Source organism: Alnus glutinosa, chromosome 11 (assembly GCF_958979055.1).
Source record: "Alnus glutinosa chromosome 11, dhAlnGlut1.1, whole genome shotgun sequence".
Lineage (NCBI taxonomy): Eukaryota > Viridiplantae > Streptophyta > Magnoliopsida > Fagales > Betulaceae > Alnus > Alnus glutinosa.
This window is the reverse complement of record NC_084896.1, coordinates 25570575-25598117: the sequence shown is the minus strand read 5'-3', so window position 1 is coordinate 25598117 and position 27543 is coordinate 25570575. Positions and strand designations below refer to the sequence as shown.

General features: G+C 34.1%; 3 protein-coding genes and 1 pseudogene across 4 annotated transcripts; 2 read left to right on the top strand and 2 right to left on the bottom strand.

The window, feature by feature from the left end:
- Positions 1 to 876: 876 nt before the first annotated feature.
- Positions 877 to 4185, bottom strand: LOC133882854 (rust resistance kinase Lr10-like). 2 transcript variants are annotated; one of them, XM_062322072.1, is made up of 4 exons: positions 3389 to 4185; positions 3260 to 3292; positions 2370 to 2396; positions 877 to 2110 (listed from the first exon to the last, which is right to left on the bottom strand). In XM_062322072.1, exons 1-4 carry the CDS (start codon positions 4158 to 4160, stop codon positions 981 to 983), a joined length of 1962 nt encoding a protein of 653 aa, XP_062178056.1. In that variant the 5' UTR covers positions 4161 to 4185; the 3' UTR covers positions 877 to 980. The 2 variants fall into 2 exon arrangements, with proteins under 2 accessions (XP_062178056.1, XP_062178057.1); XM_062322073.1 differs by having other exon boundaries at positions 877 to 1954.
- A 171-nt stretch (positions 4186 to 4356) lies between these two features.
- Positions 4357 to 6690, top strand: LOC133882856 (rust resistance kinase Lr10-like). Its single transcript, XM_062322075.1, has 3 exons — positions 4357 to 5045; positions 5300 to 5329; positions 5416 to 6690. The coding sequence occupies exons 1-3, from the start codon at positions 4358 to 4360 to the stop codon at positions 6546 to 6548; spliced, it is 1851 nt and encodes a 616-aa protein (XP_062178059.1). The 5' UTR covers position 4357; the 3' UTR covers positions 6549 to 6690.
- A 14215-nt stretch (positions 6691 to 20905) lies between these two features.
- LOC133882862 (phosphatidylinositol 3,4,5-trisphosphate 3-phosphatase and protein-tyrosine-phosphatase PTEN2A-like) lies at positions 20906 to 21985 on the top strand. The gene is made up of 2 exons (XM_062322081.1): positions 20906 to 20991; positions 21190 to 21985. The coding sequence occupies exons 1-2, from the start codon at positions 20938 to 20940 to the stop codon at positions 21721 to 21723; spliced, it is 588 nt and encodes a 195-aa protein (XP_062178065.1). The 5' UTR covers positions 20906 to 20937; the 3' UTR covers positions 21724 to 21985.
- A 2163-nt stretch (positions 21986 to 24148) lies between these two features.
- LOC133882863 (rust resistance kinase Lr10-like) lies at positions 24149 to 27223 on the bottom strand (annotated as a pseudogene).
- Between the last annotated feature and the right edge of the window lie 320 nt (positions 27224 to 27543).

Sequence of the window (27543 nt, the reverse complement as noted above, 5' to 3'; positions counted from 1 at the left end):
AACTTCCCTAAACCAGACTTCCCAGAAGGTCACCTATCCTAGTACTACTCTCGCTGAAGTATGCTTAACTATAGAGTTCTGATAAATTCATGATCATGGCTTTAAAATGCGTTGTGTAAAAAATGATGTATTTATACATATAAGTACATCCATATTCTCAAGCGATGTGAGACGTCATAGTTACAAATACTTTTACAGCCAAGATAAATCATCACGATTGATATTTTATCATCTTATTAGATGAAATGCCCAATTTTATCATCAACTATGAATTAAGGTTTATAAGTCACAAAGAATTATGATATAGATCTTTTGTGCATTAATCTCGTTAACATATCTAAACCGCATATAATGTAATTTATGGACCATATTTATAAAATAAATATCTAATGCCAATGTTCTTGTAATTCTCAGAAAATAAACTACTTTATCAATAATAAAAATGTCAAACAAAAATTGAGTTTTTGGGCATGATTCCTACTAGATGTGTCATTATATCAAAGCCCTATGAGAGGGAAGTCACTCATATACTCGAAGTTATTCTTGAGGTTTCCGCACCCCAATGTCCTTTCATTTACAATTTGGTTTTTGGACAACCTGATGTTTGTTTCACTGTATTCTTCCAAAGCCTTGAAAGAATAGTAAGTTGCTCGAATTGTTCGTAGTCTTCCACATTCAAAAATATAAATTTATAATCCAAGAATTAGTATATATAATCCAATATTCCAAACTCACAAAGCAAAGAATAACTAGTAGATGATGAAGAACAGCATCATGACTTCTCAAACTAAAACTCTATTCAATGGTTGAGCACGGGGAAATGGAATCCCAGCACAAAAAACATGATATAATAATTATAAGAGTTATCATCAATCAAAGGAACTCTTATTTACTAAACATAAATATCAACTGTCTTTATGCTATCAAATACATAGTAGAAAACTAATTATTTAGAAGACTAACATATCACTTATTTGCATTTAAAATTGAGTTGATTGATTTGACTCATCTGATTGAATTGACGAGCAACTTTGATTCAAATTCTCTCCAACATCTGTCATTAGTCTCTCTGGCGATGACATAGTAGGCATTGGAGGCATTTGTAAGTATTCAACTTCTCCTTCAAGCATTTCTAAAACATTGCTCATTGAAGGGCGATCATTAGGCTTCATCTGTATGCACCATAATGCCACTATGATCATCTTCTTAATCATTTCCTTTTCGTCCTCCGTGGCATATTCCATTTCTATGTCCTTTCTGTTATGCAATTGGTCATAGACCCAAGTAGGAAAGTAAATTTGGCTTGAATGCTCTACAAATGCACTTACGTTCTTTCTTCTACTCGCCATTTCCATCAATAACATTCCAAAACTATAAACATCAGATTTGTAGGAGACGCCTCCAATGTTTTTGTAGAATAATTCGGGAGCCATATACCCTAATGTCCCTCTTGCTGCAGTTAAAGAAACAATGCTATTATCTACAGGATATAGTTTTGCTAGGCCAAAGTCAGAAATCTTAGGAGTAAAATTCTCATCAAGAAGAATGTTGTGAGGCTTAATATCAAAATGCAAAATTTGCATGTCACATCCTCGATGTAAATATTCAATCCCACGAGCAACTCCTATAGCAATATCATATATTTTCTTGTAGCTTATGACAATACTTTCTTCTGTCGAAAAAATGTACTTATTCAGAGACCCTTTAGGCATGAATTCATATATAAGAGCCCTGTTTGACCGTTGAGCACAAAATCCAATAAGCTGCACTATATTAACATGGTGAATCCTTCCAATGGTTGCAACTTCATTTATAAAGTCTTGTCCATTGGTTTTGGATTTTCCTAACATCTTTATAGCTGCAAGTCGGCCACTTTGAAGTGTTCCCTTATATACAGTGCCAAAGCCTCCTTCACCCAATTTGTCGTTGAAACTTTTGGCCATCTTCTTAATTTCTGAGTAAGAATACCTTATTGGCATGAGGTTGTTGTGGGCTTGCAAAAATTCTTCTACAGCATCGTACATAGATACATGCCTTCTACGCCATTTATATATCAAAAACGCAATTACACATGGAGTCCCTAATATAGTTATTAGGTCATGATATGGTCCTGGCAGGAACATCCACATTATTAGAAGAAAACAAATTTATGGTTGCATTGGTGTCAGCACCTTTATTGTTAGTTGAAAAAATTAGTAACAACTTTCAATTAATCTCCTTCCTAAATCCTTATAATGAAGCATGGTATATATATATTTGTTGTATTTTTCCTGTAAACGTCATAAATTTTTTCATGTTTTACATTCTAAGGAATCATCTGTTAAAAAAAAAAAATTGAAGAAGATCAAAGGATAGAAAGGAGTTCTTACCAAAGTACCCTAGGCCCACCATAAAAACTGCAACAGATAGAAAAATATGAATTAATTAGAAAGTAATCAAAAACTTAAATAATTTCCCCTTGGCCATGCTTAACAAGGAAATTAAATTTGAAAACCCTCCAGATTTTACCTGTATGGGCTTGAAATTAACTGAGATAAATTTTGTGGATTCTCACTGTACGTTGTTTAATTAGCTAACCTATAGTTGGGGTGAATATATATTTTGGCTGCTGAGGTTTGTAAACAAGATTACGATTATGTTATAATAGAATTTAATCATTTATGCGCGCGCAGTTATGCATAGAGTATTTCTATCAAAAAAAAGAAAAAGAAAAAAAGATATGCATATATAGAATATTAATTAATTCTTTATACGGAAAAAATGAAACTTTTATTGAATAGAGGAAGCTTATCTCTCTTAAGAAATTTGATATCTTTCCTTCTCATATTCCTAGCTCATTGTTTTTTGGAGAAATGTTAAAACTCTTTCTAGTGTCATTTTGAGGTCCTTCTATGCTTACATGTCACAATGTTTTTAATAAAAAAAAATTACAGCTTAATTTTCCTCTTCTATTTTTTTTTTTAAAAATAAAAAATAAAATGTCATGCCAGCATAGAAGGACCCCAGAATGATGCTAGAAGAAGTTTTTTTTAACATTTCCCTTGTTTTTGAGATCTAAACAAAGCATAAAAGTTTGAGATCAACCAATTCCGAAACATTTGGTTATATGGTAAATCACTAATTATTTTAAAAATTGAAATAGATGATTTAAGAAAGTTATTTATTCACTTTGTGCCATCATCCGAAGACGCATTCAATTCTTTTTCATTATACAAATCTATATTATCATCCAAACAAATTTTTGAGAGAGAAACCTCACCTGAGTATGCGTCGCCTAGGATTAATATTAATCCTACATTGACAAAGAAAATAATATCAGCTTTTGCAAACTTGGAATTATAAATAAATTCACTATAATGCTAAGCTAAGCTACTATATATAGATATACCCCGTGAGTACTGTGGATCACATTGAACATGATTCGCCTCATCCAAGTAGCAATAGTCTGTTAATCTGCAGCTTATTTCACACATAGCTTCCAACCATGAAAGCTGAAAACCATATGCCAATGCGTTGTGGACGTCTGAACAGGAAACATGTCGGTCATCATTTCCTGGCCACGATGTCAGAGACATTCCTTCTATTTGGCACGAGTCCTCCACATCCGTTGGCTTCGTTCTGCCGACTTTGACATATCTATACGTCTTGGAAGAGTTGGAAGAATACTCTGAGTCTGATCCATTACTACTAAAGCAAGTAGAAGTCTCCAAATACAATGGCGAATTCACCCGATTTTCACACATCACGAAAACCACACTCCTTGATATTAGTTCCCAATGATATCTCCCTTGTCGATACGGGACATATGAATCCCCAGAACTGAAATTATTGCTGTTTAGAAAATAAGGAGGGTTGGATACCTGCTCAATACCAGAGTCTACCACTCGGATTGTGTAGTCATCGTAATTGATTTGCCGCACGTAGTATTTTCCGGCATATAAGTACAACACTGTATTGTTGTTCTCACATGACAGTGTATAATTTCGGTTGCCGCAGTTTTCTGGATCGTCTTGTAATCGAAAGGGATTGCTTATGTTATGGATATCGCCGCAGGAAGAAGGAGCACATTGATGACCATCCTCGGCACTGCAAGTTTGATGGACAAGCACAACAACAACAAGGGTCGTTAGTCTAGAAGAGAAGGCCATTCTTCCTGCCATTGTGAGAGAGAGAAGATTTCTTTTCTCCGCGGGTACGTATATCTTTCACAGCTGCAGAGAAAAATAATAATGTTTATTTAGTCGTAAGCACACAGGTCACCGTGGATAAAATAATGTTTATTTAGACGTAAGCACACACGTCACCGTGGATAAAATGAGTATTTGCTTGTAATCTCATATTTCTTCCAGCAATGGAGATGCGTATTTGCTTAGAAATGGTAATCTCATATTTCTTCTTGCTTGCGGTTTTCGTTGTAGGCCTTGGAGAAGGCCAAAATGGGTGTGATGAATTTCCGTGTGGAAGCCTTGGTCCAGCCATTCGATTTCCCTTCCGACTAAACAGCCAGCCACACCACTGTGGGTATCCTGGGTTTAATCTATCCTGCACTCATAGAAACGAGACGGTGCTCCAGCTGCCCATTTTTGTGAAATTCTTTGTGAAAAATATTGACTACAAATCTCAGGTAATTGAAGTATACTACCCAGATCATTGCTTTCCAAGACAACTTCATACACTCAATTTGGATTCCTCGCCTTTCCGAATACTGGAACAAGACTACCAGTATGACTACGCCTTATTCAATTGTTCCTCAGAAGAAACACAATCCTACAACTATGCGATCTCTTGTCTTAGTGGCCCAGGCCACGAAGTTCGTGCCTTCTCTTCGGATGACGACATCAACGATTTGCCCATTGCATCTTGTAAAAAGATGTATACTCTTCGATCAATTACACGTCGTTTAGTGTTCGATAATAATCTGCAATTGCAGTGGTCCGAACCAAACTGCAAAGACTGCGAAGTGAAGGGCATGGGATGTAGATTGAAGAATAATAGCAATGAATCACAAACAGAGTGCTTCCCTGCATTCCCTAAACATACTAAAGGTATTATTCTCTTCTGTCTATCAATTTCCACCTTTGTACTCAAGTTTCTCACAGGTTTCAACCAAACGGCGAATGCTTCCTGCATTCTTTTCCATCCAGAAATAAAACAAAATCAAATGTTCGCTTACCAATGCTTCCTTGCCCTGCAGATTCATTCATCTAACAAAAAGAAAAAATAACAAGCTTATTTTCTGTACCATGTACTTTAGCTATATGTGTACAACGGGAAGCTAATTATGTAAACTCTTTAACAGGTCCGATATTATCCAAGTTAAAGATTCCTGGTGAGTCGTCCACAACCAACTTTAAAGTCTTTATATTAAGCAGGAGATGGAAGTTCTTGATGACTTAACGAATGTTTAACATGCAGGTATCAGCTTGGGTTCATTTCTGTTAGTACTTGTGGTTTTTGCTCTCTACCGTGTCTACAGCTATGACAAAGCAGAAAAAGCAAATCAAGCTAAGATCAAATTGTTTTTGGCGGATTACAAAAATTTCAAGCCCTCCAGATACTCATATGCCGATATTAAGAGGATTACAAATCAATTTACTGAAAAGTTAGGCGAGGGAGCCTATGGAACGGTGTTCAAAGGAAAGCTTTCAAATGAAATCCATGTTGCAGTGAAAATGATCATAAACAGTACTACCAAAGAAAATGGAGAAGAATTTATAAATGAAGTAGGGACAATGGGCAGGATTCACCATGTTAATATAGTTCGCTTGGTTGGCTTCTGTGCTGATGGATTTCGAAGAGCTTTAGTTTATGAGTTCTTACCTTATTCACTAGAAAAGTTCATATCTTCAACGGACACTAAAACTCTTTTCCTTGGTTGGAACAAACTGCAAGACATTGCTATTGACATAGCAAAAGGAATTGATTATCTTCACCAAGGGTGCGACCAACAAATTCTCCATTTTGATATCAAGCCTCGTAACGTTTTGCTAGATGAAAATTTCAATCCAAAAATTTCTGATTTTGGTCTTGCCAAGTTATGCTCCAAGGATCAAAGTGCAGTGTCCATGACTGCAGCCAGGGGTACCATGGGTTACATCGCACCTGAAGTCTTCTCTAGGAACTTTGGAAATGTTTCTTATAAATCAGATGTCTATAGTTTTGGAATTTTATTGCTTGAAGTAGTTGGAGGGAGGAAAAATGTTGAGAATAAAGTGGAGAACACTAGTCAAGTTTACTTTCCAGAATGGATTTACAATTTCTTAGAACAAAAAGAAGACCTACGAGTTCTTATCGAGGATGATGAAGATGCTGAAATTGCAAAAAGACTTGCAATTGTTGGACTTTGGTGCATCCAATGGCACCCAGCGAATCGTCCTTCAATGAAAGTTGTCACTCAAATGTTGGAAGGAAGGAATGAATTAACTATGCCTCCTAATCCGTTTGCCTCAACAAATCCCACAAGAAAGAATCTAGACCAAAAGTCGTTAGATGTCATCCCAGAACAAGAGTATCATTCAGATTTCAATCATGATGTACTCAAGGATTAGAACTATTAATCTTTCCTTCTTCTTTTTTTTTTTTTTCTTTTTTTCAGTTGGAGTTCTTTGGCTGTGAATTGTGATATAATCTTAAATATAAGTGAAAATCTGTTTAGTTGCAGTACCACTACGTACGCACGTTTGATGGTTACGATTTCTTGCAAAAGAAGAATGTTCTATAAATTAAGTACTTCTAGCAAAAAAATATTGCAATTATGGATTTCATGACCATTTTAACTCGTAATTATGTTTTCAAAAAATTTAATGAACTTGTAATTTAAAAAATTTTGTTTTTAAGTAGAGTAAGGTTAGAAAACACATTTTTTATTTCACAATTATCTCATAATTCTGACGTCTCAGTCTCAATTAATCTTTAGATATATGTATTTTTTTAATAACAAAATTAATGGTTAATTAAAAATATCATGTTAACATTATAAAATAATTGTAGAATAATTTCTAGCATTACTCTTTTAAAACCACATTATTATAAATTCCAATGAAGCGTTTTGATAGAAAAAATAGTGCACACGTCAGCCGAAGTTGGACGATTGTTACCTTATAAATTAAATGTATTTGATATATATAGTGGATAAATTCTATGCTGTGGGGGAATCTTGCAAATAGTTTTACCATATTTTAGTTTTGGATGTAAATCCCAACATATTTTGAGTTTATTCTTCCAATTGTGTGATAAAATGACACTCTACCTGTGCTAATCTGTTGCAACGAAAGAAGTGGCCGGAAAGATCCACCCTTGTACTCATTCTCTCATATTTAATTAGAAAAAAAAAAAAAAAAAAATCTGTTGTAACGAAAGACTAAATACTGCCTGTTTATATTCTCAAGTTTAAAATATTAATAAATAATTAAAAATATAAAATATTTTTGTATACTTTTATATCAAATTAAAACTCTATTCAAACCTAAAATAAAAAATAACCCCCGAAAACATATATATTAACAATGATGTACTCGTAAGAACTTCCTCGCTTTTCTTTTGTCGTTTGAACAAGATTACCTTATATAAAAGTACGAGTAATGCTATAAGGAAAACTAGAATCATTAATTTTGTATTATTCTCAAATGTTATGTGACTTTTAAAATCATCATTAAATTTGAAATAATAATTATTAGATTTTGATTTAATGATAATTTTAAAAACTACATAACATTTGAGAAGACAAAAAAAAAAAAAAAAAAAACTCTAATCCTCCTTTTATAGCTAGAATTACTCCAAAAGTACGGGTCAAAATTAAGTGGAAGAAGCGATTAATAGTCCACTACTGAATTGACGGCTTACCAAACAAAGGTTCTTTTTCTTGTATTTTGCTCTAGTGTTACAAGAGTAATGCTAAAAAGGAGAAATGATTTTTGGGGGACCGTCCCCCAACCGACATTTTTAATTAAAAAATATTTTTTTTCGATGAGTGCAAGAGTCAAACAAAAGACAAAAGTGGAAAAGAAGAGTAAAATAATAATAATAATAATATATATATATATATAAAACAAAAAAAAAAAAATGGTGTGGGTCGTGAAATAAAATGAAGGGCCAAATGGCCCTTCACAAAAAAGAAGGGGCCAGTCGGCCCTTCACACAGAAGAAGAAGAAGAAGAAGAAATGGCCCTTCACAAAAAGGAAGGGGCCAGTCGGCCCTTCACACAAAAGAAGAAGAAGAAAAAAAAAAGGGTAGTGATTGGGGGGAGGCCATTGACCGGCTCCCTCCCTCCCTTTATATTAAAAAATTCACTTTTAATCTACTTTTTATTTTTTATATTATTTTATTCCTTCTTTTGGATTAAAAGATGATTTTTTAATATAAAGGGGGGAGGGAGCCAGTCAATGGCGTCCCCCCAATCACTACCCAGAAAAAAAATGTGGCGCACGTCCTTGCGCCATTTAATTAAAAAAAGAAAAAGAAACAAAAAGGTGGGGCTGAAGCTCTTTTTAGTCCCAAACTTCTTCATTTTTCCCTTTAAGAGTGTTTTTATTGAAAAACCTTAATCTACAAAAATCCAATCGTCCAAACTCAAATTCGATTATGGAAACGTGATTTATGAAGCTCGATCTACGTCTCTACCGATTGAGTTGAGGTGTTTTCATAACTCTTGGTCTTTGAGATTTTAGATTAAATATAAAGATATATGAATTTGATTTTACGTGTTCTTAGAATTTGTTGTGAGGAGCTTGCTAAACACTCTACAAGTGTTGGATTTACATTTGATGAAATTTTTAGTGAGTTTCCTCAAACCCTAACTTTTGGGGTTATGTATTTTAATTGCGATTTCTTGTGCCTAATCTTAAGTAAACTGTAATGACCCACCCCCAATGACACAATATTGTCCGCTTTTGGCTCCCCAAACCAGACTTCCCAGGAGGTTATCCATCATGGGATTGCTCTCGCAGAAGCACGCTTAACTGCGGAGTTCTGATAGGTTCATGACCATCACGACTTTAAAACGTGTTGTGTCATAAATGATGCATTTAAACATATAAGCACATTTTCATTCCCTGGCAATGTGGGACGTCACAATCACTCCCTCTTGAGACCTAGCATCCCCGCTGGCGACCCTCTTAGGCTTGTGCACGCTCCCACCATCTCAGGCTGGGCAATGGCTCTGATACCATTTGTAACAACCCACTCCTAATGACACAATATTGTCCACTTTTGGCTCTCCAAACCAGACTTCCTAGGAGATCACCCATCCTGGGATTGCTCTCGCAGAAGCGCGCTTAACTGCGGAGTTCTGATAGGTTCGTCGTCATCACGGCTTTTAAACGCGTTGTGTCATAAAAGGTGCATTTAAACATATAAGCACATCTCCATTCCCAGGTGATGTGGGACGTCACATAAGCCTTATGGGTTAGTGTTGTTAGTGTTTAAATATCAATATTATGTTATGGGTTAGTAAAATAAATGATGGGATTAAGTTTAGAAACTCTAATTTGATGGGTTAAATTAATTTAGGGTTTTTAAGTCATGTCAAGGATTAGTGTAATCCAATATACAAAAATCAAAAAGTAAACGGTAACTAGTGGATAAAGAACAATAACTCCATAACTATTTCTCAAACTAAAACTCTATTCAATGGTTAAGTATGAGGAAATAGAATCGGAACACAAACAAATTAAATAATATAATAAGAAGAGTTATTATGAATCAAATGAACTCTGATTTGTGCTATCAAATATGCATTAGAAAACTAATTACTCGCTAGACTGACATATCAATTAATTTGATTTGATTCATCTGATTGAATTGACAAGCAACTTTAATTCGAATATTCTCCAGCATTTATTATGTGTCTCTCTAGTGGTGATAGGGTAGGCATGAGAGGCATTTGTAGGCATTCGACATCTTCTTCAAGCATTTCTACGACATTGTTCATTGAAGGGCGATCACAAGGCTTCATCTGTATGCACCATAATGCAACTATGATCATCTTCGTAATCATTTTCTTCTCCTCCTCCTTGGCATCTTTCATTTTTATGTCATTTCCATCGTGCAATTGGTCACAAACCCAAGTAGGAAAGTAAATTTGGCTTGAATGCTCTACAAATGCATTTAAGTTATTTCTTCTACTTATCATTTTTCTATCAATAACATTCCAAAACTATATACATCAGATTTGTAGGAGACGCCTCCAAAGTTTTTGTAGAAGAATTTAGGATCTATATATCCTAATGTCTCTCTTGCGGCAGTAAAAGAAACAATATAATGTTGTTATCCTAATGACTCAAAAGATAGAGTTCAATGCAGTTCTCAAAACATATAGAACTTGTCCGCCTGCTTCTTTCATCAATCTTCTCTGTCATGTGGGTCTAATAGTACGTACGGTGGATGATATGGGTCTTGCTCAAGAGTCAAGAATCTTTGGAAGTTTCTCAATCCAAAGAATCCACGCTTCAAATCTTCCACGTGAAAATTGCCAGTGAATGTAGGTTAAGTTTTTCAAACAGCTATCCATTAGGGCCCATGAGAAATAAATCCCAAGCTTTTCTTGAATGATTAAGAAAAAATCCAAGAAAGGTCGACCATGAGAAATAAAGGCGAGACATAATAATGTGGCATTTGGAACAGCTGTCGGCTTTTAAAGGAGGTTTAGTGGCATTGATGTGGAGTACTACCGTTAATTTTTGAACGAAAATTTAAACGAAAGTACCATCTCCATGTTTCAGTAAAACTAAAATATTATCTGCCATACGAAATAAACCATATGAGGTAAAAAATAAAAGCATTAGACCACGGGGATAAAACCTATTTAACCTTTCAATTAAAGCAAGTTTTAGGTTGATTTTTTTAGTTGTGTTTATATATATTTTATGCCGAATCAAACAAGCCTTAAAGTTGTTTATAACACATGAAAGGTTGAAGATGATTTTTCTTTGAAACTTACATGCATTTGAATGGGTCATGCATGCGCCATGACTGAAATTGGTAGATATTAATTAAACATGCATGCGTCTCTTTAATTCCTTCATTATGATTTATGCATGTACGTGGTGCCTTTTCATTGGAAGAAAGGATTACGTACAATCAATTATAATTCGCCGGGGGCGTTAATTGACTAAGCAAGAGCATCACGCACGCTTCCGCGGGTTGGTCGATCTATTCAGTGGAAAAATTAGAAGCAGAAAGTCAAGCTTTATGAAACTCAGTCAAGAGCTAACTGTCATACGAAGGTTTCACGAAAATTCCATGCATCCTTGTTTTTATTTGTTGGGACTAGGGAGAAGTGTACGTGCAAATTCTTTTTTCTTTTTCTTTTTTTAATAGTAATACTTCATACAATATTTTTATTTAATACTTATTTTATAATGTTGGCTTGTTAGACTCAATTAATTATTATTTTTTTAAAAAAAAATTAAAGATTTAATTGGAATTATCATGTCAGTATTGTGAGATAAAAATAATATATATATATATATATATATAAACCTTTCTGCCAATGAAAAGGCATCACGTACATGGATAAATCATAATGAAGGAAAGAGACGCATGCTGCATGCATGTTTAATTAATATCTACCAATTTCAGTCATGGCGCATGCATGCATGACCCATTCCAATGCAAAATTTATTATGTCCTATTCAAGTTTTTGATAAACTTAAAATTTCGTAGTTTTTGATAAACTTATTAAACTTGACTTGATCCGCTTAAAAAAAACAACCACCAACTATCAATCCGGATTATCTTCATCTAAACTCGCCAAATGTACGTCATCCGAATCAAATATGATAATATAAGTTATCAATTTGTCGAAACTTGAAAATCTATGTCCATGTAAGTTTCAAGGAAAAAACATCGATATTGAACCTTTCATGTGTATGTTATAAACAACTTTAACGCGTGTTTGCTTCCGCATAAAATACAAACACAACTAAAAAAGTCAACCTTGTTAGAAATATTCAACATATTACTTAAACTAACATGCGCAGCGGAAAACAAATAAGACAGGATTCAGGCTTACCTCTAGCCATGTTTGCTCAAGCGTCTCCACGATCCATCTGAAGAACAAGAAAGATTATTTGAGGGATCTTCTAACCTATGCCTATTGCTTGATGGCTGTACTGATGGTGTACACAGGCACTCTATTTATAGGCTAGGTTAGGGACCCTCAAAATGGTAAACACCGTATTTGTTTCCTTCCATCAAGGAAACAATATCGTTAATTGATTTTAAAATCAATTAACCGATTCCATATTTACGGTAATCTAAATTAATAGAAATAACCATAATACCGATTCCATATTTACGGTAATCTAAATTAATGGAAATATCCATAATGCCGTATATGTTTATTGAAAAAATAATAAACATAGTAAATACCGTAAATGTGATATAAAGGCCACAACCAAAAAGGAATAATATATTACATTCTCCCACTTGGACTTTATAACACATGACCATATGGTATTAGGTTCTTTAGTTTTGGCCAATCTTTTATGGAATCCTCCAACTCAATTAAGAAATGTTTCACACGAATCATGGCGGTAAAACCATTATAAAATTAGGTCGTCCCTTCCATGTATCACGATGTAAAACACTCCTTACATGAGTACCTTATGGATAATCAAGCTTTATGAATGAACTTCCTATAAGTCATTCGGGTCCAACTTTATTTATCCTCATGGATAAAATAACAAATGTGCACAAAAAATCTTTATTACAATAACTTTATGTCTATAGACCAAAAAGAGACAAACCAAGCGAAAATGAATTAATGAGTCTCATATATTCCGCATGACTTTATTCTTTCTTTACCGGTAAACTTTAAGTCATGGGATCCGCAATCATTAATTCAGTACTTATATGCTCAATAGACCCTTTATGTCTCTTAATGTTATCTCTCGTACTAAGATACTTAATGTCGATTTACTTCTGCTTCTACTCTTTATTCTTATAAAAGAAGATTATAGTAGAATTACCGCAGAGTATCTTTATGGTCTAACTGTAAAATCGACAAGATTGAGACTTTCAACAAATGTCTCAACCATCATGCCTGTGTACCAAATTCATAGCACGCTAGACTTTTAGCTTTCTTGGTAGACGTAGCAACTATAGTCTGCAAACTGCATCTCTAGGATCTATCCTTCAATAAAAAGATATATACCTTAGAGTAGACTTTCTACTATCTACACAATCAGCAAACTCAAATCTAAACAACTAACCACCTTCAAATGGAAAGTGTATCCTTAGGTTAAGTTGTTCTTCTTGGTTCCTTGCATATACTGCAAGGCTTTATTTGCAGCACTTTATTGACTCAATATACTTATTGTCAGTCATATGGTTATGTATAATGCAGACCCTTAAAACTTTTCATCTGCCCTTATTCCAATACCTTTTGGGACATTAATCTGTATTTAATTAGTCCCTCTTAATTGCTACTGAAGGTGCAAATCCTTCATTCTAAATTTTTTCCAAAACTTTTTTCAATGTAGGCCTTCCGAGACAATGTTAATATTCTTTATGTCTCTGTGAATCTCTATGTCAAAAGACATAAGAGGTTTCACCCAAATCCTTCATTTCAAAGTTTTGTGAACTTTATGTAGCAAACCTAAATCACCACTTGCAAATATAGGACTAGAAAGATTACTGTACTCCCACTGACTTTAAGGTATATATACTAATCAACAAGGTTTTCTATAAACAATAACCTTGTAAAAAGTATCTTACCATTGAGAGATCTATCACAGCCCATAAATAGAATTCTTTAATTTGCAAGCTTTCTGACTGTTATTTATAAAACCTTTTGATTGTTTCATGTAAACCTCGTCCTTAAGATCCCTATTCAGAAAAGTTGTTTTCGCATCCACTTGATGTAGCTCTGGATCAAAAATAAGCTACTAATGCTATGATCATCTTGATGAACCATCCTTAGACACTGGAGAGAATGTTTCACGATAATCAATGTCTTCCTTATGAGTAAAACCATTGGCTACGAGTCTAGCTCGACCCTTCAGCCATGGACTTAACTCTCACTTCATGGCACTGAATCTCAATGAGGAGTTTTCTCCATTCATAGCATGTGAAAACAAATTTCGATCATCTTTATGTCCAACGTCAACATCAGACTCTGGGAGATATACAACATAATCACTAAGAATTGTTAATCTACTTATTCTATAGGATTTTCTTAATTCTACTTCCTCTGCATTTTGCAATGGGAGAATAGATTTTGAACCTGTTCTGTATGAGTTGGTTGTTCTAGAAGTGATTGTGGCTCAGGATAATCAATCTGATTTTCCTGAATACAATCAATCATCCTCTATGAGGAGGAGATTTGGCCAACTCTAGTGCTTCCTCAAATTCCAATTTATATGAATGAGCACTCCCACTAGGTTCCGTATCCTTTAGAAATTTTACAATCAACAACTCTAGGCTTATATGAAGGATAATAAAACATTAAAACCCTTTAAAGTTTACTAGATAGCTTATAAAAGATCCGCTGATTGTCCTTGAATCTAATTTCCTTAGGCGATGATTATAAATCCTCTCTTTAGCAAGGCAACCCCATATGTGTAAATAATTTAAACTAAGCTTCCATCTATTTCATACTTTAAAAGGTGTCTTATGGACAACCTTAGATGGAATACTGTTTAACATATACACAATGGTCTTCAAAGCTTTACTCTATAAGGGTAATAGCAGATTAGTATTACTAATCATTTCCCTTTGTGTGTACCTACCTTAATACTCTATGCCTATATTAGATCTTATGATCTTCATATTGTTTCTCTTCTTCTTCCTTATAGATATTGAAAGCATTCAATACCCCAGCTTTAATATTTAGAAGATAGACATACATAAACTTTATATGGTCATCACTGAAAGAGATAAAAATATCTCTGACCATTTAGGCAATGAGTATGGAAAGGTTAACATATTTCAATGTACATGATCTCAAGAATTTTAAAAGGCTCTCTTTGGCACCTCTAATGGTCTTGTTGGTATGCTTTCCCTTATGCAATCCACACAAGTACCAAAGTCAGTAAATCACCGACTTTTATTTTCTGTATGGAGATATATTTCAATCTCCAAAGCCATAACAAGAGCATTTTTAAATTCTTAAAGACTCTACTTTACGTCAACATCACTATGCAGAAATAAACAAATAATTTTGTTTCAAAAATTGGGACGTAGGTCAATTTTAAATAGACTTTAAATAAACCCCAACCAATATTCCACCAAAAAATAAGAAAAATTTCAAGTTTAAAATAAAATTGAAATTTTTAATAAGCCAAACTAGAAAATAGATTTCAAAAAGATTATGGAATATAAATCATTTTTTGAGGTCAAAATTATAACTGAATTTTAAAATTAACCTATAGATCCCAACAAGCTCAAATTATAAACACGTGTTATCCATTTTAAAAAGGACTCTGCATTTGTGTTGACAATGTGGATTGTTAAACCATAATCAATCCACAATATATTTGATTGAGTCACTAAAAGAGATTCACGACATACTAGATATGGAGATTATCTTTATTTTAAGTCATTTCTTATACTTCATGCAATCTTTCTTTATATGCCCTTAATTTTCCTTATTTCATGAGAAATATGTATCTTGATTGCCATAATACTTTATTGGCACCTTATTCTCATGCTTTAAGTGTTGGACATGATTGCATTTATTGGTCATTCCTTTGACATGAATAATCATGTGAACACTTTATAAATTCTCTCATATCCTTGAACACACATGGTTAGAAGTTTATTTACTAACCATTTATCCTTACGTGTGTTACAAGATAAAATTCTACACCTAGAAGAGAGAATTCAAAAAATTGAAATAGACCAACAATGACTCAAAAATCTCAATCTTTAGGGACTTAAGCTAATCTATAATATCCTTCATTCCCATAATGGGATTATAAACACTTCAGAAACTGTAAAAGGTTTGTCTTTAAAGCTTTTTCTATTAGGGTGCTGGCCAAGTTTTGTTTGAACTTACTAAATGTTCATAAACAACCTTTATAAAACTTTGGCTCTAAAACATTCAGGAATAAATCCCTGATGACTTTAGTGACATGAGATTTCATGAACATCTAACTTAAGTGATTAAATCACTCCCACCGTTCATGCTTAATAATCTCACGTGGCGTACTTAATTTCGCGGGAGTAGGTGGTTTGTCCACACGGAGTACCAAAATTTTTAACACCCCAAATGAAAAAGCATATCAATCATTTTTCCAGTCAGAAAAATATTATCATAATGTATTGGAATATAAAACCACCAAAAGGTAGAGTAACAGGAATAGCTGCAATAACCCAAAATTAAAATAAATACTTTAATGCTATGAAGTAACTTTATTTTAAATTAGCCAATGCCAATTTAAATAGTAAATTTCAACCTACCTTTGGGCAAAGGTTGCATCACGCATGGAATTTACTCTTTATTGATAAGACTAATAAATTTAAATATTAATAAATAAAATTCTTCGTACCTTTGGGCAACCGAAAGAAATTTTACTTTTAATACTAAATTTGTTATCTCATTCTAATTAAGTCATAAAAATAAAAACTTCCCTTTGGGGATAGGTAATTAAATTTATGAGTTAATTACAATACGATGTTAATTTTTCTATATGAAGTTCATGTGTACGATCCTTATGCAATTATTACAAAATTAGGATGCTTTGGCTCTCCCAAAATCATAATAATCACGCTGTAATTCATGAACATCTAATAAATCTTTATGAGGTTCATGCGTGTGATCCTGATGTAATTATCATACAAAAATGGGATGCTTTGGCTCTCCCATAATTATTATGATAATTACGTGTGTGTAATCTTGTTGCAATTGTCATTCAAAATTGTGATGCTGTGGCTCTCCCAAAATTATCATGATAATTGCTACTTCATTAACATCTAACAACTTTATAGATGCCCCCTTAATGGCCTTAGGAATATAACAAACCAATACTTAAATGGGGTAAACAGCATTTTCCAAGGTGCAAGCAGATGAGCTCCCAGGAAAGTGAGGGGGGTCACACCGGACACACTTAAATCCCAAGACTTTCCTTGCCAGAACTTTCCCCGACATTGCATTCTTAGATATTACTGTAAACACACCAGTATATATGGTATTGTTAATTATTCTTAGGTCTAGGCATCAAACAATTTATATTTAAACAATATAAATTTAAAATATATATTCCTCAATTCATGTATTAAATAAACAATAATTTTAATACACAGTACTGTAAATAATAAAGGGAATAAAACTTTAATATGAGGATATAATAAAACACATGGCCTAATGGTTTAGTAAGTGGCCAAGGCTCTTTACACCTGGTGAACCCAGGTTCTAAACACCATAAGGCCTAAATTCCCCTTTTAAAAAGAACTTGATGGGTTACTGAAAAGGGTTGCTGTATTGGGCTGACCCAATTGGGTTAACCCACTTAATTTGGGTTGGGTATCTGTATTGGGCTACTATATTGGGTTGGGCTTTTGGGTCACAAGACTCCAAATGAGCTACTGTATTTGGCAATTAGGTCAACCCACTTAATCGGGTCAGGCCTCTGGGTCTATGTATAGTGCTGGCCCAAACTAGGTCAGCCCACTTAAATGGCCCAAAACTGCATGGGTTTTAAAAAACCCTACCCGAAAATATATCAAATCCAAAAACTTTAATGGGTCGAAACACTACCCAGTCACCAACCAACCCGACCCGTAATGTTCCAGATGGGTTGAAAACCCTAAAAAATGGAACCCTAGCCGCCACCCCTTTATGAAAATACCCATATCAAGATTACAACAACTCAAAATTAGGCAGTATATCACAATACACAGAATAGTGATAAAACAAAAAATAGTTATATCAAATTTATGGGTTTTCACAAACAGTACGTGAACAACAAATATTCACAAAATAATCGCTAATGCGTTTCTATCATGTCACAAAAGACGAAATATTGCTCAAACAATATTGACAAACAGAAGTGAACAATACCAAATAGAATATACTTGATTCAATATTGATAACAAATAAAAATACTTGATTCAATATTGATAACACATAGTAAAATTATATGCTAAGCAAAATAGCATAGAGGATGGCTCTGATACCACATGTTAGAAATATTCAACATATTACTTAAACTAACATGCGCAGCGGAAAACAAATAAGACAGGATTCAGGCTTACCTCTAGCCATGTTTGCTCAAGCGTCTCCACGATCCATCTGAAGAACAAGAAAGATTATTTGAGGGATCTTCTAACCTATGCCTATTGCTTGATGGCTGTACTGATGGTGTACACAGGCACTCTATTTATAGGCTAGGTTAGGGACCCTCAAAATGGTAAACACCGTATTTGTTTCCTTCCATCAAGGAAACAATATCGTTAATTGATTTTAAAATCAATTAACCGATTCCATATTTACGGTAATCCAAATTAATAGAAATAACCATAATACCGATTCCATATTTACGGTAATCTAAATTAATGGAAATATCCATAATGCCGTATATGTTTATTGAAAAAATAATAAACATAGTAAATACCGTAAATGTGATATAAAGGCCACAACCAAAAAGGAATAATATATTACAAACCTAGCTAAAACTTAGCTTAATTAAAGGGGCAAAAACCAAAGAAGTTAAACCGCACGAAGCAAAAACGTATTAAAAGATATACATATTGACTAACAATGATCATATATAAATTTGTTCCCATATAATCTGAGTAGATGCGTGGAAGATAGAGAGACAATGAAGATGAGTTGCAAAGCAAAAGAGAGTGTGGGAATAGAAGGCATTCCGGCTGGGATTAAAATCTAATACAATTGTCTGTTCATATTGTTTGCAATTTGAGCATGCAATTGTGAGAGTTCCCTTGTGCAGCTCACCTGCTTTGGCAAATGAGCCCCATCAGGGGCCCTCTCACAATTGCCTGCCCGGGGGGTGGGAGAGAGGCCAAAAGTAGTTTACGTAGATCAGAAGCGTAAACCATTTTATGCCTTGTGAATGTTATTTTTTTTTTCGACTGAAAATATTTTCAGATTGACTAATATTTTACATCACACTAAACACTCAAAATGAAGGAAAACATTTTACTCCAAAACAAATATAGCTTCAATGACCGAAATTTTCATCGTAAAAAACCGTCAGTGAATTCAATTTAATTTAGAAGCTACACAACTTTGTGAAAACGTTATTAGGTTTCATTATATTTAAAATAAAAACAAACAAAACAAAGAAGGATTTCATTAAAATAAAACAAAACCAACGAACCAATTTATAGCTAATTTATGCCCCTAATAGGCTAATAGTACGCTGATCATATGGGTATTGCTCAAGAATCATCCTTGCATGTACCAAGTTTCCTAAGAACCATGAACGAGCCTGATCGGCCCAATAAACCAACCAATCATGCATATTAATGTTCCATCCTCGGAACTTGAATCCTTGTACATTGAGTTGAAGACTTTCCAGCCCTCAGAAATCGATCAGGCCCATATGGACCACATGGCTACATGTGCATTGGTTTGACACAAACACTGATTTGAGCGAGGGCTAATTTTATCACTTATCTCTTAAACTCTAATCTTGTTGAACCAAATGAAAGCAGTTTTTTTTTTTTTTTTTTTTTTTAAAAAAAAGAACTAATTCAGATAATACTAGTGGGATCATTTGTAATTAGCTTATTGTTTAGTTCAAAGAATTTTTTTTTTTTTTTTTTTTTTTTTTATTTTATTTTTTTGTTTTTTGTTATTATAGTATCTAAGTTCATTTGTCATACTTCCCTTTTGTTTTTGTTTTTTTGTTTTTTTTTTTTTTGGCATTTTAGCAAATACTGTTTTCTCATTCTTTCCTTGGGTTTTTCCCCTTAATATTCATCAGTGATATATTCAAATAGTGCATCGATATCAGAATTGTTCATACTAACCTTTGTGATTGCCTTGGCTTGTGTTGTGTATATTCATCAGGGCTTTTGCATAAACATACATATATTATATATACATGTATATATTCAAATAGTCTGTATTGCATCATAATTATTCTTGCTAATCTTTGTGATTGCCAATTGCCGCATGTTGGATTATTCTTTTTTCCTACTTTGGGACAATTGTTCAGCATCGAAGACTAAAAGATTTTTTTTTTTGTTTAATGTTAGTGTTGAATTTATTGTTATTGTACTATCTAAGTTCATTGGGGATATAGAAGAATTTCAAGAGCTAGATTCAAGGCTTTATTCCTCAAACCTTACAGCACCTGGACGAATTGAGCAAGGGCTAATTGGCATTTCCTGGTGCTGATAGCTCATTAATTTATGCGGATGGGGTGCCACATTGGATTCCAAACTTTTGCCAATGAGAACTCTAGTTATTGGTGTTCTCTTTGTTTGGGGTTATATGTGATGGAGATTGCGATTCTAGTTGCATTTTTGCTCTCTCTGAAGCTCTGCATAGCTTCAAAACTCGTATATAATTGAAATATCATTATGCTGATGCAATGATTTTGCTTTAATGCTTTTCTTGTGCTTACTATGTGGTCTTCTCCGTAAAAAAGCATCCAAGAACCAAGGATCATTCGGTAGGTCTGTTTGATTGTCTGGTAGCAGCAACTAGTTAGAGATCTTAGGAGTTAGGAATATATCCTGATGATATTCCATTTGTATTTTGGGACTTTGGAGTTCTTTTGACCAATATGGGATTTCGTAAACCTCTACAATTTCTGCAGCCAGAAGATTTTTGGTTTAGTGCGCCCAAGAAGGGGGTAATCGTTATTCATCAAAAAAAAAAAAAGAAAAAAAGAAGGGTGTAATGGTCTTTGCTTCGCCAGGGGAGCCAGGTCCCCAATAAATCACTCTCTTGTTATGCTTTTCAGACATGAAACTGAAATTTATATAATTTTTCTGTGATTTTCCATTGGTTAAACACAACGATGACGGAAAATATAAAATTTTTAAACACCAATGATCTTGACGGATTTGACAAGGTGAAGATCAAACAATTAATATGTGATGATCTGCCCTTACAGCGCTTAGATCCTCACACTTGAAATATTTTTCTTTATAACTATTAATTCTTAAGACAGAGTTTGCTTCTGTTCTGTGTCACTCTTTTCTTTGTTTTCTTGGAAATTGGTGATTATTGTACAATATTATTTATTTTTTCTGGTTTATGCTTTCTGTAGAGGAAACTGCCTTCCCCGGGATTTCAGGTTGAGGTTGTGTTGGTAGATTCTAGTGGCATTGTTACTACAACACCCAACGCTGAAACTGCTGCCAAGAAAACAGATGAAAGCTCGGGCACTCCTCCTGCAACAGTTGATGAGGGTGCATCCAGACCAACCCAAAACAAAGACCTGAAAGGTCATGATAAAGATGACGTGTTTTCAGATAGTGAGGCGGACGAAACCGGTTCTTCAAAGAGCAGGCAAGCAGAAGTAGCTTCTGCAGCAGGAGGAACTGTCATCAATACCACCTCCAGTTCTGAGACTAGGACAGATTCAGATCAAATTGTAAGTTTATCTTGTGAGACTAAACATATATCTCTGGGAAACACTGGCTCAACACAGATGCATGTTGATACTGAGCCTAAAAGTGATGCTGGTGGTGGAGCTGTACCAGCCCTTGAGGTGCCCAACACAGAAAGTGAATTCAAGGCAATGGCAGCTGATGCTTCTGTTTTTACCTTTGGAGATGATGAGGACTTTGAAAGTGAATAAAATGGCTTAAATTCAGATAATCTGTACATAAAATGGCTTGCTAGTTGTAAATGCATCAATTACTTATAAGATGGTCATGTTCAATCCATATTTGTTTACTTGGTAATGTAACGCGAGTCTGGTTCTGGTGTATTGGATTGTTAAATAAAATATTGGCTAGATGTGAGAATAATTTTAATATTATGGGACTAAAATTAGTGATTTTGTTTTGTAAGTTCCAATGAAGGATGAAAAACTATAAGATGTTAATATCCACAGCAAATTTGATGTCAATATCGTGTGTATTTTCCCCTGTTGTGCATCCAAGTTTCTGGGTAAGGCTATAAATAAACTGCCAAATAGCTCGAGCTAAGAGTTTGGTTTGTTTATTAAATAAATCAAGCGTAACAGAAATTGAGCTCATGTATTGAGTCAAACTCGTATAAATTCGGTTGACTCGTAAAAGATTATATAAATTTGTATGATGTTCATTTTTATTATTTTTTAACTTTATAATTATAACGTTTTAAACATTTACAATGTTAAAAATGAATTACTTTTGTTAATGTATATATATGCTTTTTTATATATATATTTTTCCTAAATAATATTGGAAATAGGGGATTACACTGGAGATCTTTGTTACCATTGATTCTAATGGAAGATAATAGGAGAATAATTGTGGATGCTTATAAAGACAATGTGAGAAATGGCTTCGTTTGTGATTTGATGCGCACGAAAATTGGCACTCTTAAAAACTTTTGATACAGTCCAACTTTGAAAAAATTGAAGCCACTAGGGGGTGAATATCTGCTATGATGGAGACAAGATCCATTCTGTAAATAGGTTGGCTTTGTTGATAGCTAGAATGATGGTTAGAAATTCTCTTTATAAAAACAAGAAGTTACAACCAAAAGGGGCAGCTATGTTATTTGCCAGTAAAATTGCATGAGCCTCCCCATCATTTGCTTCCACTGGGGGAAGCTGTTGGTGATTGTCATTTTCCTCCTCCCCTGTAATCATTTTTCCCTATTTAAATAGAGAAAAAAAAATCACATTTTTCTCCTAGTTAAGCACTTAAAATCAACTCTAACATACTTAAGCAATAATTAAAGAACATTTAACCCTAATTAAAGAGCAAGGTGTTACCGTAACGATCTACCCCCAATGATATAATATTGTTTGCTTTTGGCTCTCTTAAACTAGACCTCCCAGGAGATCATCCATCTTGGTACCACTCTCACAGAAACACGCTTAACTGCAGAGTTCTGATAGGTTCATAGTCATCATGGCTTTAAAATGCGTTGTGTCAAAAATGATGTGTTTATACATATAAGCACATCCCCATTCTCAGACGATGTGGGACATCACAATCACCCCTTCTTGGGACTCAGGGTTCCCGCTGGTGACCCTCATGAGAACACCCCATTCTTGACGTCCCAGCAAGTGCCCGCTGGTGACCCTCATGGGCTTGTGCACGCTCCCTCCATTTCAGGCTGAGCAATGACTCTAATACCATTTGTAACGACCCACCCCCAATGACATAATATTGTCCGCTTTTGGCTCTCCAAACCAAACTTCCTAGAAGGTCACCTATCCTGTTATTACTCTTGCAGAAGCACGCTTAACTGCAGAGTTTTGATAGGTTCATGACCATCACGGCTTTAAAATGCGTTGTATCAAAAATGATGCGTTTATACATATAAGCACATCCTCATTCCTATGCAATGTGGGACGTCACAGTTACAAATACTTTCACAGTTAAGATAAATCATCATGATTAATATTTTATCGTCTTATTAGATGAAATTCCCAATTTTATCATCGACTATGAATTAAGGTTTATAAGTCACAAAGAATTATGATTTAGATCTTCTATGCATTAATCTCATTGACATATCTAAACCGCATATAATGTAATTTATGGACCATATTTATAAAATAAATATCTAATGCCCAATGTTCTTGTAATTCTCAGAAAATAAACAACTTTATCAATAATAAAAATGTCAAACAAAAATTGAGTTTTTGGGCACGATTCCTACCAGATGTGTCATTATATCAAAGCCCTATGAGAGGGAAGTCACTCATATGCTCGAAGGTATTCTTGAGGTTTCCGCACCCCAATGTCCTTTCATTTACAATTTGGTTTTTGGACAATCGGATATTTGTTTCACTGTATTCTTCCAAAGCTTTGAAAGAACAGTTGCTCGAATTGTTCGTAGTCTTCCACATTAAAAAATATAAATTTATAATCCAAGAATTAGTATATATAATCCAATATTCCAAACTAACATAGCAAAGAATAACTAGTAGATGATGAAGAACAGCATCATGACTTCTCAAATTGAAACTCTATTCAATGGTTAAGCATGAGGAAATGGAATCCGTACACAAAATATGATATAATAATTATAAGAGTTATCATCAATCAAAGTAATTCTTATTTGCTAAACATAAATATCAACTGTCTTTGTGCTATTAAAAACACAATAGAAAACTAATTATTCAGAAGACTAACATATCAATTAATTTGCATTTAAAATTGAGTTGATTGATTTGATTCATCTGATTGAATTGACGAGCAACTTTGATTCGAATTCTCTCCTGCATTCATCATAGGTCTCTCTGGCGATGACATGGTGGGCATTGGAGGCATTTGTAAGTGTTCAACTTCTCCTTCAAGCATTTCTAAGACATTGCTCATTGAAGGGCGATCACTGGGCTTCATCTGTATGCACCATAATGCCACTATGATCATCTTCTTAATCATTTCCTTTTCGTCCTCTGTGGCATATTCCATTTCTATGTCCTTTCTGTTATGCAATTGGTCATAGACCCAAGTAGGAAAATAAATTTGGCTTGAATGCTCTACAAATGAATTTACGTTCTTTCTTCTGCTCGCCATTTCCATCAATAACATTCCAAAACTATAAACATCAGATTTGTAGGAGACACCTCCAATATTTTTGTAGAATAATTCAGGAGCCATATATCCTAATGTCCCTCTTCCTGCAGTCAAAGAAACAATGCTATTATCTACAGGATATAGTTTTACCAGGCCAAAGTCCGAAATTTTAGGAGTAAAATTCTCATCAAGAAGAATGTTGTGAGGCTTAATATCAAAATGCAAAATTTGCATGTCACATCCTTGATGTAAATATTCAATCCCACGCGCAACTCCTATAGCAATATCATATATTTTCTTGTAGCTTAGGACAATACTTTCTTCTGGCAAAAAAATGTACTTATTCAGAGACCCTTTAGGCATGAATTCATATACAAGAGCCCTGCTTGACCCTTGAACGCAAAAACCGATAAGTTGCACTACATTAACATGGTGAATTCTTCCAATAGTTGCAACTTCGTTTATAAAGTCTTGTCCATTAGCTTTAGATTTACCTAACATCTTTATAGCTACAAGACGGCCACTTCGGAGCGTTCCTTTATATACAGTGCCATAGCCTCCTTCACCCACTTTGTCCTTGAAACTTTTGGTCATCTTCTTAATTTCTAAATAAGAGTACCTTATTGGCACGAGGTTGTTGTTGGCTTGCAAAAATTCTTCTACAGCATCATACATAGATACATGCCTTCTACGCCATTTATATATCAAAAACGCAATCACACATGGAGTCCCTAATGTAGTTATTAGGCCATGATATAGTCCTGGCAGGAACATCCACATTATTAGAAGAAAACAAATTTTTGGTTGCATTGGTGTCAGCACCTTTATTGTTAGTTGAAAAAATTAGTAACAACTTTCAATTAATCTCCTTCCTAAATCCTTATAATGAAGCATGGTATATATTTGTTGTATTTTTCCTGTAACTGTCATAAATTTTTTCATCATGTTTGCACGTCCAAACTATTTTAATGTTTCACATTCTAAGCAATCATCTGTTTAATTTTTTTTTTTGAAGAAGATCAAATAAGGAGAGAAACGAGTTCTTACCAATGATCAATAGTCCATCAAAAAAAAACTGCAACAGATGGAAAAATATGTATTAATTAGTAATTAATCAAAAACTTAAATAATTAATAAAAAACAAGAAAGTTAAATTTTAAAAACCTATAGATTTTACCTGTATGGGCTTTAAATTAGTTGAGATCGATTTTGTTGTGAATATATATTTTGGCTACGTACTGAGGTCGGTCAACAAGATTACGATTATGTTATAATAATAGAATTTAATCGTTTATGCGCAGATATGCATAGAATATTAATTAATTCTTTGTACGGAAAAAGGAAACTTTTATTCAATAGAGGAAGTTTATCTCTCTTAAAGAAATTTGATATTTTTTCTTCCCATATTCCTAGCTCATTGTTTTTGAGACCTAAACGAAGCATAAAAGTTTGAGATCAACCAATTCTGAAACATTTGGTTATATGGTAAATCACCAATTATTTCAAAAATTAAAATTAATAAACAATAATAAATTTAATTATTTAATTAATATTCTAACAAGTTATTTATCCGCTTTGTTCGAACACTCATTCAATTCTTTTCCATTATACAAATCTATATTATCATCCAAACAAATTTTTGAGAGAGAAACCTCACAGGAGTATGCGGTGAGGAGTATGATCTCTAATAATCCTGCTTTGACAAAGAAAATAATAACATCAGCTTTTGCAAACTTTGAATTATAAATAAAGTCACTATAATGCTAAGCTACTGTAGATATACCCCACTGTACATGACATTGAACATGATTCGCCATTAATTCTTTACTCACCAGAGGCACGACATTGAACATGATTCGCCTCATCCAAGTAGCAAGAGTACTCTCTTGATCCGCAGCCAATTCTTTCACACACAACTGGGAGCCATGAAAGCTCAAAACCATATACCAATGCGTTGTGGACGTCTGAACAGGAAACATGTCGGTCATCATTTCCTGGCCACGATGTCAGAGTCATTCCTTCTATTTGGCACGTGTCCTTTACATCCAATGGATTCGTTTTGCCGACTTTGACATATCTATACGTCTTGGAAGAGTTGGAAGAATACTCTGAGTCTGATCCATTAATACTAAAGCAAGAAGAAGTCTCCAAATACAACGGCGAATTCACCCGATTTTCACACATCATGAAAACCACACTCCTTGATATTCTTGTTAGTTCCCAATATCCCCCGTATCGATACCAGGCATATGAATAAGAATACCTAAAACCGAAATTATTGCGGTTTAGAAAATAACGAGGGATGGATACCTGATCAATACCAGAGTCTACCACTCGGATTGTGTAGTTATCGTAATTGATTTGCAGCACATAGTATTTTCTGGCATATAAGTACAACACAGTATTGTTGTTCTCACATGACAGGCTATAATATCGGTTGCCGCAGTTTTCAGGATTGCCTTGTAATCGAAACGGATCGCTTATGTTATGGATATTGCCGCAGGAAGAAGGAGCACATTGATGACCATCCTCAGCGCTGCAAGTTTGATGGACAAGTACAACAACAATCAGGGTAGAGAGTCCAGCAGAGAAGGCAATTCTTCCTGCCATTGTGTGTGTTAAAGCAGATAAATCCTAAGTGATATCTATCACAGTTTTGTAGTTATCAAAGTAATTTTAGAGTTTATATTTAACTGTAATTCTATATCTCGGTTGTATATCTGATCAGTTATCATAGCTATAGAGTTTCATTAGGATAGTATCTTAGTGTTCTATTAGGTTACTATTACCTTGACAGCAACGCATGTAGAGTTAGTCTCCTATAAGGACTATGTTTGTATTTCCTATATATATGAATATAAACCACATTCAGTGGTAAGGAACAAAAGAGGAACATTTACACAGAAATCGTTATAGTTCTATTATGGTATCAG

What these genes read in the sequence shown, in the direction of transcription:
- LOC133882862 (XM_062322081.1), top strand. Translation starts at nt 20,938, where the DNA reads ATGACGGAAAATATAAAATTTTTAAACACCAATGATCTTGACGGATTT. An exon ending in ATCTTGACGGATTTGACAAG is followed by an intron (nt 20,992 to 21,189) that starts GTGAAGATCAAA and finishes TGCTTTCTGTAG; the next exon opens with AGGAAACTGCCTTCCCCGGG.
- LOC133882856 (XM_062322075.1), top strand. Translation starts at nt 4,358, where the DNA reads ATGCGTATTTGCTTAGAAATGGTAATCTCATATTTCTTCTTGCTTGCG. An exon ending in ATTCCCTAAACATACTAAAG is followed by an intron (nt 5,046 to 5,299) that starts GTATTATTCTCT and finishes ACTCTTTAACAG; the next exon opens with GTCCGATATTATCCAAGTTA. An exon ending in ATCCAAGTTAAAGATTCCTG is followed by an intron (nt 5,330 to 5,415) that starts GTGAGTCGTCCA and finishes TTTAACATGCAG; the next exon opens with GTATCAGCTTGGGTTCATTT.
- LOC133882854 (XM_062322072.1), bottom strand. Translation starts at nt 4,160, where the DNA reads ATGGCAGGAAGAATGGCCTTCTCTTCTAGACTAACGACCCTTGTTGTT. An exon ending in CCTAGGCGACGCATACTCAG is followed by an intron (nt 2,397 to 3,259) that starts GTGAGGTTTCTC and finishes TATCTGTTGCAG; the next exon opens with TTTTTATGGTGGGCCTAGGG. An exon ending in GGTGGGCCTAGGGTACTTTG is followed by an intron (nt 2,111 to 2,369) that starts GTAAGAACTCCT and finishes TGTTCCTGCCAG; the next exon opens with GACCATATCATGACCTAATA.